At 46.6% G+C, this 12,471-nt stretch overlaps 1 protein-coding gene across 2 annotated transcripts in view; it reads right to left on the minus strand.

Annotated features, from left to right (window-relative positions):
- Positions 1 to 3,323: 3,323 nt before the first annotated feature.
- Positions 3,324 to 12,471, minus strand: part of SHISAL1 (shisa like 1) — a 129,936-nt gene continuing 120,788 nt past the window's right edge. For both annotated transcript variants that reach the window (XM_043966961.1, XM_043966962.1), the window contains exon 5: positions 3,324 to 12,175. In XM_043966961.1, coding sequence (XP_043822896.1) covers position 12,175 — 1 coding nt within the window. In that variant the 3' untranslated portion in view covers positions 3,324 to 12,174. The remainder of the gene's footprint in view (positions 12,176 to 12,471) is intronic.

Genomic DNA, 12,471 nt, shown 5'->3' on the forward strand with positions numbered 1-12,471 from the left:
GGGGGTGGGGGCGCTGTTTCTTTCTCAAAGATAAGACAAAATGAAACAATTTATTCATGGTCCTCATGCCTTATTGTCAGTTCATATCCCTCCCTGGCCTGGTTCATTTGAAAAGCCTGCCGACTTGACGTCTCTAGGGAAATTTGATTGTACTTTAAAGTGAGCAGAATGGTCTGAGGGCTTGACCCTTAAAGGGATCATATTTTGCTGTGAGATTTATATGTAAATGGGCAAGAATAATGCTCAGTGGACGTGGAATGTTTCTTAATCATGCAGCCAGCAGTAAAAGCTTTTGCCCAGTGGAGCAGATCTAGGGCCGAGGGGCCAAATGAGACCCAGAAAAGAGGTCAGAGCGGAGCTCGATAGCGACGAAGCTGGGAGCCTGCCTTCTGAGCCCCCACTCAGGCGATCGGGTTCACGCGGGACAGCGCTTGGCAGAAGGGAAGGGCAGTGCCCTGGGTGGCTGAGCTGTTGTACATCGTAGTCCATTAGCTAAATTGGAAGCAAAATGTACTTTAAAGTGCTCCATGAGCCTCGAATTGCTAGATCACTGTCAGATATGATTGGGATTGTTTTAAGAGCGATTTCTGGACTTGTTAAGCTTTGGAGAGACTTAAGAAAAATGTTTAATAGACTCAGAGGAGAGGCTGCCTACTGCTGCCTGAGAGTGGGGAGCCTGCTAATATTGATGTAAGCGGGCAAATCATTAAGCAGCTGCGTGGGATCTCTGCCGCGAGTCTGCTGTTTCTGTCATGGCGGCAAATGCTGGGGTTGACAGTGTCGGGTGGGACCCACTGGGCACTCGCTGCAGCTTACTCTCTGTTTGGCTTCTACGCCCTGGATCGAATATTTCTATTCTAGTAGGTTTATTGAATTTGCCGACCAAATTGGTGCTAGAATTATTACCGATGACGCCGTAACGGGAGACAAGGGGGGGCTGGGAACAGATCACTGACACCCGGGACGATTATACTGTCGTGCTCGGTACTAAAACCAATCCCTGACGTGTTCGGGAGTAGCAGGAAAGAGAAGAAATGATCTCTGGAAGACAGTGGCTGAATTTGCCATTGGAAAAATCACTTCCCTTATCCGATCCTCAATTTCCTCATCCATAAAATGAGGGGTTGGACAAGCTGACCTCTGAGCTCCTCCATCTAGTTCTGGAGCCTCACTGATTTTTTTCTCTTGGAAGGCTGACCTGGTTGGTCCCAGGTGTGTCCATGCAATTCTATGGCTAATGTGAGGTTGTAGCATGACTGGCAATTCTGGACCCCAACTTTATAAAGTTGCCTTGACCAATGAAAGAAAAGAGGATGCCGGGATGTTGGAATGGTGAGGCTTGTCCTCATTTAAATTCTAATTTTTAAATTTTAATTCATTTAAATTAAATTGCCCTTCTTTAAATTCTTTCCTTTTTGGCACTGAAGACCTGCACGCCCAATTGTGCAAGAATCTTAAAGGATGCCGAAAGGGTGGAATGTTATAGTCAGAAAACCACTCTTTTCTTTGGGGGTTGGGGTGGGAGGGGATACTATTGTGGCTCTAACTGTCTTGGCTCTGAATCTTTACACTTGACACATTGAATATCCCCTCTTCCTATTTTTTTTCTTTCTGAATATTTACAATGGGGGTTTTGCTGTTCAGTCTCCAATATCTATCTCCCTCTGACTCCAGAGATTGGAAACCAATATGATGGCACTTAAGTGAGAACTGGCTCTCCAATAAACTCATGGTCCTTGCCTGTCATCAAGCTACTTTATGAAGGTGACAAAAAACTGACATGTCTCACCCATTGATTAGTAGGAATGGTTAAAAACAAACTTAGTGGGGGGGGCAGCTAGGTGGCGCAGTGGATAGAGCACCAGCCCTGGAGTCAGGAGGACCTAAGTTCAAATCTGGCCTCAGACACTTAACACTTCCTAGCTGTGCGACCCTGGGCAGGTCACTTAACCCCAATTGCCTCACTAAAAAAAAAAAAAAACAAAAAAAACCCAAAAAAAACCAAACCTAAAACAAAAACAAACTTAGTGGAACATGGATGTGCCGAGTCTGAAGGCAATTTCCTAAGAACCATCTGTTGGGATGCCCCATGCTTATCCTGCCCCAGCCTGAAGACCACTGTGCCCAAAGTTCTGGTGACCACCTCTACATGTTTCATGTTAGACCTCAGGCATTTCCTTGGGAATTAAAATGTGCCAGAATAAAGACCTATTGCTTCAAGCATTCATGGTTGGTTTGATTCTTTTTTTTTTTTTTTTAGGTCAGGCAATTGGGGTTAAGTGACTTGCCCAGGGTCACACAGCTAGTAAGTGTTAAGTATCTGAGGCCAGATTTGAACTCAGGTACTCCTGACTCCAGGGCTGGTGCTTATCCACTGCACCACCTAGCTGCCCGTGTTTGATTCTTTTGTGAAGACCTCCCTCAGTCCCTAAGCTATAGAAATGGACTGGGCTGTTAGGGAACGTGTCACAGAGACTAGTTAGTGATTTCTGGAACTAGGAAAAATTAGTCTGCTGAAGGGAGGAGAAAGAAGTCTTAGAAAAAGAAATGATAATAAAGAAAACATACTACTACTATGAGATAAAATTGGAATCTGGGGGAGGAGGCATGTGCACACACACATACACGTACACATCTTAAGGTTGAATTCATGTGTGGTAAAGAAGAGGGACAGCGAGGTGGCGCAGTGGATAAAGAACCGGCCCTGGATTCAGAAGGACCTGAGTTCAAATCCAGTCTCAGACACTTGACACTTACTAGCTGCGTGACCCTGGGCAAGTCACTTAACCCTCGTTGCCCCACAAAACCAAAAAAAAAAAAAAAAGAGCTGGCTTCTACTGTATTGTGGTTGGGGGTCTATAGACTTTCTATTATAGGATGGAAGGATGGGAAGGAGATGTATGGGATAAGTTTCTGCTTCACTTACTGCTGCTTCTGAGCCCTGGCCAGCAGAATGGGGTGCCCAGTCCTAGATACAGGCAGGACGAGTGTGACCATGCAAGCCCTGCCCTCCTAACCCAACTCTGGTGGTTGTTCTGCCTGCCTCAGTGGCTACAGTTCTCTTGGCTATATCGGGACCTGTTCCAGTTCTTGGCATGTTATGGGGACAGAGCATTTTCCTGGATACCTCTGTCTGAGCACACACCTTCCTCTGGGTCCCCATCCTTGCCCCAATAGCTTTTTCTCCATCCAGTAAGAAGCTGACCCCCTTGGACCAGGTTGTGAAGATGACCTGTGTCCCCCAGATGCTGACAAAGAAAAGACTTTTAGATTTCCAAAGAGCCGTGTTGAAACATTAAAGCCAATTTTAATAGAGGGAGTCATTGACATCACACTCATTTATTAAAACCAAAAGACATCTTTATAAAAACTACAGTATAGAAAGACAAAAGCAGCGCAATAACGCTCAGTGTAGAACATGTGGTTATTATTATTCCTATTGTTATTCCTATTTCTTAGTATTTGGTTTTCCCGGACACCGTTTCTTTGAAACACCCCATGACTGAGCCCATCCCAGGTTGATAAGAGAGAGACCAAAGCACTGGACCGCAACCCGATCAGCCCATCCCCAGTCAGCAGAGGGGACAGAGGAAAACAGACTGCTTTTGGAGACTGATATTTCCAACTAAAGAAGATAGATAAACTCTTTGTCCTTTAATTCTCTCTCAATTATTGCAAGTAATCTCACCTTGGACTCCATCAGTTATTTTATCGAGTTATGAGACATTTCCTTAGCTCTGAAACAGAAACTTCTGGGGAAAATGATGAACAGAATGACACCATAGGAGGTGGTGAGGACACAAAAGAATTATTCCTGGCTAATCCCTAATGTGATCAACTCAACTGCTAAAGAAATTCAATTGGTTCTAAGATCCAATTTCATTTAACTTTAAGAGTTTGCTATGTAATCTGACTTAAAAAAAAAAACCCTCTAAGTGGGAAATCTTTGTCTTGGTATTATCCAAGGGCCAAATCCTTATTGACAGTTATTTCAACAACTTGAACCAATTTGGCCAAGAATGGCCAGGTTTGGAAACTATGATATGTGTAACAGGAATCATAGAATTTCAGAGCTAGAGGAGCCATGTTGGAATAGCAAGATTAGAGTTAGGAGAACCCCAGGTTCCCATTTCAGCTTGCTTACAACCTGTGCGACTCTGGACAAGTCCCCTTCACTCTCTGGGCTAGTTTTCTTCTCTGTAAAATGACAGGGAGTTCTAGATGATCTCCCTATTTCCTTCTAGTTTTGGAGTCTACGAACCTTAGTGATGACCTCATTCAACACTTTATTTGTTCGTAAAGGGTTGGGTCAGTCAGACAGACCAAGACAGAAAACTTGGCCAACATGCCAGCTACTTATGTAGGAAACCAATTTCCCTCTCCTTTTTGTGTGTGAACACAGCAAGGTGAGGTAGCTGCCATGGAAGCTCCCTTCACAGTCATCCCTGCCATTTTCAGAGGGACAGAGTGCCCAGGGCAGGTCTGAGTGTGTCTTCTTTGCCAAGGGTTCGATGCCATCACCAGGTTGGGATACAGTCCAAGGAGAAATTTTAATAGCAGTGGCACGTCTAATTGCACCAAAGAATTCAAACCTTCAAAACATTCATTACTAGCTATGTTATGGAATCTGCATTCTTGACTGGTGCCATGTTGCCAGTGATGGCAAGGGAGCACAGTGACACCATCTGTATCTTGTTCTATGCATCATTTTTGTTCCCAAATGCGGCTGTCTACACATAAGATGCTACCCTTTGACTCTTATGCGATATTCTTATTGAAGGTGAATCCAAATTTGTGGAGAGGAGCTGCTACTAGGCTGCCAACCCGTGGTTGGGTATACAACCATGTAGGGACTGGCACAGTGGTATAAGTCTTAAAAGAAATGACTTGTGATGCCAGAGGTTCATTACTGATGGATGTCAGAAATGACTAAAATCTTTGATGTTTAATTCGATTTGATGCAACAAACATCAATGAAATGCCTCCCGTGTCAGGCACTGTGGGAGCAAGGGGGAAATGTAAAGACCAAAATGACAGTCCCTGCCCTGGAGGGGTGGGTGGGGACACAAGTTCTTGGCACTGTGAGGACCCAGGAACTAACATGGTCACATAAAACTGCGTCAATTGGTATGCTGTGATTCTGACAAAGGATTATATCTTGACATGTTTGGGCTCAGTGTTCTGCTTGTAGCTTGTGTCAGCTGGTTTGGGGTCTTCCCATCATATACTCTGCTCCTGGATTGGTTAGGAATTCTTGACCCTTTCAGAGCCCATTTGTGGCCATGCCTGTGTAGACTGTATGCCACTCTTTCTCATCAAGGAATGAAGTTTCTTTGCCATCAAGTTCTTGTTCTTCCCCACTCTGAATATAAATATACTCCCCATATCAGGGATGGAAGGGCTTCCAATCTGTCGGCAGAACCAGATTTAGGAGGGTTTTGGCAAGCCCTAGGATTCCATGGTGTGTTTGTTCTCAATCACCTCCTTTTATAGACAAGACAACAGAGGGCCTGGAGAGGAAAGGCCACAGAAAGAGTTAGGGGCGGAGCCAGATTTAGAATCCAGGTCTCCTAACTCCTAAGCCTGGGTTCTTTCCATTGCACCATAGCATCTCCCACTCTTAGGAGGCTTCAGTAGAGGTGGACTCTTGGGCGATGGAATGAGCCAGTTGGAAACCAATGGGCTCCAGGCACCATTTGCCTTTGTCCTGTGCCTTAGCAGAGCTGTGCATCTGGGCTTGATACTGGAAGCATGTTTTGGTTTTCTGGAGATTGAGAAACAACTTGTCTGAATATCCCCACTGTGGGTCAGACCATGCCCTAATCTCGAGTCTCACTCATGCCTAGGGCTGCTGTAATGCTTCAGGCAGAGCCATTGCCAGAACTTCCCCAGCTTCGTGTTCCCAGTCTCTTGCAGCTCAGACATTCTGTGAGCGCTAGATTGTTGGCTAGCTATGTGAGTCATGAATTTTGACCTGTGCCGACCCTTCCTTGGTAAGTGTATAAAATAGACATGGACCATGGTACCCATGAATAGCCCCCTCTCCTCTACAACTAAGCTTCTATCCTCTCCCAGGATAAAGTGCTCCATTGCCTCAGGAATATCCTTCTGCCACCTTTCCTCCAAGGATCTTATGGGTAGGTATTGATATTCTGTGACCACTGTTCTGTGCCAAAGATGTTTTAGGGGACTCCTGTGTAATAGATTGCAAGTAATAAACTTGTACTTTCTATCCACACTGCTCCCTAAACTTTCCTCTTGGGGTCCTCAGATCTGATCAAGTCCAGAATGGAAAATTTGATCATCAGATCAAAGGGATTCTATTGTGGAGGTGTATGTTACAATGGAGGGCAGATGCCTAGAACATAGCTACATTTATGCCATGCCCTGAAATACAGATGATTGAAATATAGTTGTTGCCAGACAATAGTTAGAGTGAAAACGATTGGGGGTTCTTAGTGGACTACCAAAGTAATATGAATCAGACAAGAAAACTAATGAAATCTTAGGCTGTTTTAAGAGAGATGTAGTATCCAGGACTGGGGAGAATCCTGCTGTCCTTTTTCTTGGTCAGGATACATTTGGATAGATACTGTGTTTAGGACGCATTAATTTGAAAAAGACATTGGTATATTCGAGAGTGCCCAAAGGAGAGTGACCTGGATGGTGGGGATCAGTCAGAAAAACTAGGGGGTATTTAGCCTAGAAAAGACTTAAAGGGGAGATGATGGTAGTATCTAAAAAACTGTTAGGGGAAAGAGGGATTCGGCTTGTGCTTAGCCCCAGAGGGTAGAACTAGTAGTAACTGCAAAAAGTTCTAGAAAGCAGATTTTAGCTCGAGAAGAAAGAACAATGAGAACTTTCTAATAGTGAAATTGGTTACCTGCACAGGTAGTGAGCTCCCCATCACTGGGTGTATCCACGTAGCAAACCCCTGTAAGGGGTCTTAAAGACTGGACTTGTGGTTCAGGTGGGGGCTGGACTAAGGGATCTCTGTGATTCCAGAGTTTGGCACGGTATCGCCCAAACATCGAGCTGTCTGATGGGAGAGTCTTGCTGTTCGGAGAGTTATCTGGGGGCGGGGGGCGGTCAAGGGAGATGTCATCGGCTCCGTCAGCCATTTGCTCACGACCTTCTGTGGTTCGCGGATCCGTAAGAGTGTGAGTAAGAGTGTAATGACTGTGGAGTCATTAGACATCAGTCCATCGCTAGTCAGTCAGGAAACTGTTGCTCTTAAGTACCCTGTTAATTAATTAACATGAGGCGTATGCTGGAAATGGCGCCACCGGAGAGTGGGAGGTCTGGATTGTCAGGGGTGCGACGTTTTCAATGAGCATCTCCTGATGATCTGTGTAAAGGGGGTGAGGTGGAAAGCCAAGGAGGGAGGGGGCACCGTAAGGGAGGTGCCCCCCTCCAACACCTCATCTGAATGAATTTGGGTTCCGGTCTCCTCTGACAGAGGTGAGGAGATGGACGGGACCATGGGGAGAGAAAGCAAGCTGCAGAAGCTAGAAGATCCACAGAGTCAGGCCTACTAGTCCAAAGACCTGGGTTCGAGTGCCGACTCTGTCACTTACCAACCTCAAGACCTGGGCAAGTCCCTTCCCTTCCCTCTGTTTCCTCACTTGCAAAATGTGTAGATAGATCATGGGACCCTCTATCTCTCGAGGCCACTGCAAGGATCCAGTGAGATGATGCCTGCAAAGTGCTTTTTGTAGCCCAAAGATGCCGTGTCATCATGGGATTGATGATTCTACCTCAGCCAGCACCCCAATATTGGGGGGGCTTGTGCGAGTCTGCAGGGGACCCTGATGGGCAGGCCCTGAGCTGAGAGAATGAACGACTCTCTTTCCGGCCCAGCATCTGGATTTAAGCAAATCCAGATTCTATATTGCCTGCATCCATCAGGTGAGCAGAGACCTCGAAGCCCCGAGGGCGGCCATACCATTCACCTGCTGTTGCCCCAGAGTGTCATGGTGGTGGGGACTTGGGGTGGGTATGGGAATCTATCTGCAAGATACACGTGTGTTTTTAAACTAACGGATTACTGCTGATCTTAGTCAATAGCAAAGGTTCACGCTCAAAAGATGAGATTTCCAGATGATTTGTGATGAGAGCAGCTGAAGACCTGGCCCTCTCCCTCCGGGTGGGTGAGGTGTGGCTAAAGCGGAAGAGACTGAACAAGCCAGTGGGCACCTACCAACTATTGGCTCAGTACAGAGAGTCCACAACACGCACCAAGTACAGGATACGGGGGCGGGGGATGGGGCTAGCAAAAAAGCATAGAACTGCTCATCAATAACATACAATATTCCCAGAGGAAAAAACCCATACAAATACAGTAAATCACACATATCGGGATTGGATACAAAGTTCTTTGTGGACACGAGCTTCGTTGGTGGCGTTACCATTTTTTTTCTTCTGACGAAGGACTGAGTGATGGGACAGGAGCTCACAGTAGGGGAGACGAGAGAGCGGGTAGCTTGGGCAGCGGTCCAAGGCTCCGCCCTCTATCACCTGGGCGTGGCAGTGCCTGGAAGCTGGCGTCCATCCGCACATTCTTCCTGGTAACCCTGAGCTACGGGCAGTTCTCAAAATGCTTCCTGAATTGCCGTAGAATGTAAGCAGGGAGGGTCTTGCTGAGTGAAGAAAGGTGACGTCACAGTCATAGTCGGCACAGCCAGAACTCGGGTTGTTTTAAGGGAAAAACACGATAAAGTGTTTAATGCACTTGGTATAGGGTTAGGGAAAAGTCTGATAACATGGGGTCCGAATCAATCAGGGTACTCCGAGGTCTCTCTCCTCTCCCTACTCTGACATTCGATGCTGATGACATCACAGGTCTAGAGCCTGAAGGGAGGGATCTGGGGAAACTGAGGCCTGGAGAGATGAAGTGATTTTCCACAGGGAGGTGTCACACAGGTAGTAATTGAGACCCAGTCTTTCAGACTCCAGTAATCTGGTTTTGGGGGGCAGGGTTCAATCTGCCCAGGGTGATGCAGATAGCATGTGTGAGAAGTGACACTTGGACCCAGGTCTTCCTGAGCCCTCCCTGGGGTCTTTATCCATTAAACCAGTTTCAGTTCTAAGGTTCATATCTAACATTACATGTTCAAGACTACCTGTGGGACCTGGAGTTAGGCATGTGACTTCTCTGAGGCTTAGTTTCCCCATTTGTATCTAGAGGGTTGATGAGGAGGGCTAGAACAGCTCAGTGAGCTCCCTGGAAAGGGAGCCTTCCTTGAGGATTTTGAGCACCACTCCCTCTGGGGAGAGTGTGGCCATGCCCAGTAGATGACCCCTAAGGGCCTTTCCAGCCTCATCTATGACCTTGCTTCTAGCACATTTAAACACCAGTTTTATATTCTCATAATTGCTAATTCCATAGTTTCAGTTCCCAGTGGATTTTTAAGACATTCTATTGAAACTCTTTAAAGGCTGATAAAGTGTGTGGGGTCTGTCTGGTGACTCACTATTAACCAGAATCTTGGATTCTTTGGAAAGTCCCCATTTCCTGACCATGATTAATTCCCAGAATTTACTGTATAGATTTCAAAATAACCCTGGGAGCCACTTTAGAACTGTGATTAGCAAAGTCACATATTTCATCTCAACTCATTCTTTGGGTTGGGAACTCATACTTTTATAGTGATTGACATGGAAAAGCCTAGAATAGGAGAACTGGAAGGGAACCCAGGGACTAGCTAGTCTAACACTGTAAGTGTGCAGATGGGGAAACTGAGTCCCAAGGGGGTGGTTCACAGAGGGAGGACTACAAATCAAGCCCACTGATTTCTGCTCTGCCACCTTTTCTGCCTCTAGACCGCTGCCATTTACTCCCATCTCTACCTGTCCAGATCTTACCCAGCCTTCAAGACCTAGCTTGGGAAAAGGTAAGTTGTCCAGTTTGTCTAGATTCTAGGGCGATGGAAAGGGAATGGCAGAAAATAAGGTAGGTTTGGGGACTTGAATGGGAGAATGAGAGAGAGAACTGGTAAGGCAGACTGAGGAAAGATTGCAATGGGCCTGGACAACAGGTAGAGGTGGTAGGTAAAGGGGAGCAATTAATTTTTGAGTTAGGAGAGTGATGGGACTCCTTCTCTAAGGGGGGCTAAGGGGAGTGACTGAGTTGGGCAAGAATCAGCTCAGGTCCTGGAATGGGCCTTGGGGGGGGTGTTAAAGGAAGCCCCGAAGGCCGCCTTCCCCTTCCCTACCTATTTTTTGCTTGGTAGGAAATGAAGCTAAATTCTAAAAACCATGATGACTGTTTCTCTACGTTGGAATAGCAGAGAGAGAAGGAAACAGGGAATAATGAAGCAGAATCATAGCCACTGCTAAAAGACAAAAGGGCCACCAGACCTAGATTGGAAGTGTATGGAGGGTGTTAAGCTTTGGCCAGAGACCGAGGCAGGAGGCCCTGCTGATGCATGTAAAGGGATGCAAAATAAAGGTGGACAACAGTGAAGGTGGGACACATGGGTGAGGTGACTGAGTGACATTTGGGGCTGAGAGATGCTGGAGGGCAGCAATGCCTGTCAATATCATAGGGTGGAGGAGAATGGATCATGTGAGTTCAGATGGGAGGGGGAGACTCAGCGAGTCATGCCCAGCTGGCCCTCACTAGGATTTCTACCCACAGTTATACAGACTTGATAAAGGACTTGGATGAACGAGACAGTTCATCTAGTTTTCTTCGAGGTTACTCATTGATCTCCCAAGACCATGATGGAGACGGGAAGGCTGAGGCAGCCATGGTCTCCCCTGAGCCTCAGTTTCCTCATTTGCGAAATGGGGCTAACAGGGCAGTCCTGGTTTTCTCGTGGGGGTGATGAAGGACTGAGAGAATGGATGTGCTTTTCAATGATCGGATGCGCACTGTTATTATTGTAGCATACACTTAAGCATTTGTAGAACCGACTCTAATTGCATCTATTTTTGTCACGGACATTTACACACACACACTCTTTTTTCAAGCAGAGTTCTTTCTGGAAATTGAAGGCCAGAATTTGGTATCCCATAATTGGGAGATTTAACTCAATTCAATTAAAAAGAAGAAAAACACTTGGAGGCCACATGATATGTTGGAGACAGAACTGTGCTTGGAGTCTGGAGAGCTGGCTTTGGGTCTTCACTCCAGCGCTTCCTGGTTGTGTGACCCTCACCTGGGGCAAATTACTTAAACTCTCCACATACTTAACCCACCTCACAAGGCTGTCAAGAGGGAAGCATTCCACAAACCTTAAAGGGTTATAGGAATGTGAGCCAATGTCACCGATCGCTGACCTGTTTCCATCACCCTGAAATAGCTCTGAGCCTCAGTTTCCCCTTCTACTCAACACAGGGGTCAGACTAGATTATCTGTAAGGTACCTTCTAGCTCAAACATTCTATGTTGCGGCAATCCAGGAAGCCAGAGAATTAGGAATGATGTGATTGGATTATTCTGTGACTTGGTCACTGGTAAGCCCTGATGATCAATGCTTGAGCTGGACATTCACAGAGACCACCACAGATCTCTACTGACTATTTTCTGTATCTAGGGTGGATGTTGTAGGAATCCATCCTTATTTGTCCTTTCAAATTCAAGTCCCCCAGGAAGTGAAACAATGGGCTTGGCTCCTGGCTCCAGTACCATTGCGGGACCCCCTCCCCTCCCCATCCATGGATTGATGGTCAGATACCTTGGCTGATCACCAGCTGGCTAACCCCTCCCATACTTAGAGAGCCATTCACTGGAGAACTTTGGGTTAGGAAAAAAACCCAACAACAAACCAACTCACATTCAATATTCTGACATTTACATTAAGCTTGATTTGGCGACTACTGCAGATTGGGAAGGCAGAGGAGGGTGACTTGAACCATTCGTGATCCTTCTTCCCTTTGGTCTGGCCAGAGCCAGCGTGGACCTTGCTCCTGCCAACGGTCCCTGGGTAAATGGGACACCGGCTTTCCAGGGGGCCTCAGTCTACAATGGGAATATTGCTTATGGACTGCAGTCCTGGGCACCCTTCTTCACGGTAGAGTATCACTTCCTAAGTCAGCTGAAGGGTCACACAGAGGCAGGTGCCCGGTCACCGCCCGCTTAGCTGGCCCTTCCGTCCCCTTGGATGTCTTTCCTTCTGGACGCGCTTCAGGAATCTCCCCTCTCTCGTCCTGAGGCACAGCAGGAAGTTTTTCTGAGAAAATAAACAAATGGAAACATGTGAAAATGATGCTGCCATCTCTGAAAGACGGTAGTCCCCCTGAGGGCAGGGCCTGGTTTATTTTTTGTCTTTGAACCCTCCAGCGCCAAGCATAGGACCTGGCATACAGAAGGTGCTTAATAAATGCTTATTGATTGAGTCTATGACAGGACCTGAGCCAATTCTTTCCCAACCTCCGTTGGGCTCCTTCAGCCAAGGCCTGGAAGACTCTCCTCATCCTCCCCTGACTTGAGCTGGGCCTCCAAAGATGGAGAAGACTGGAGGAGGGT

Source organism: Dromiciops gliroides, chromosome 5, assembly GCF_019393635.1.
Source record: "Dromiciops gliroides isolate mDroGli1 chromosome 5, mDroGli1.pri, whole genome shotgun sequence".
Lineage (NCBI taxonomy): Eukaryota > Metazoa > Chordata > Mammalia > Microbiotheria > Microbiotheriidae > Dromiciops > Dromiciops gliroides.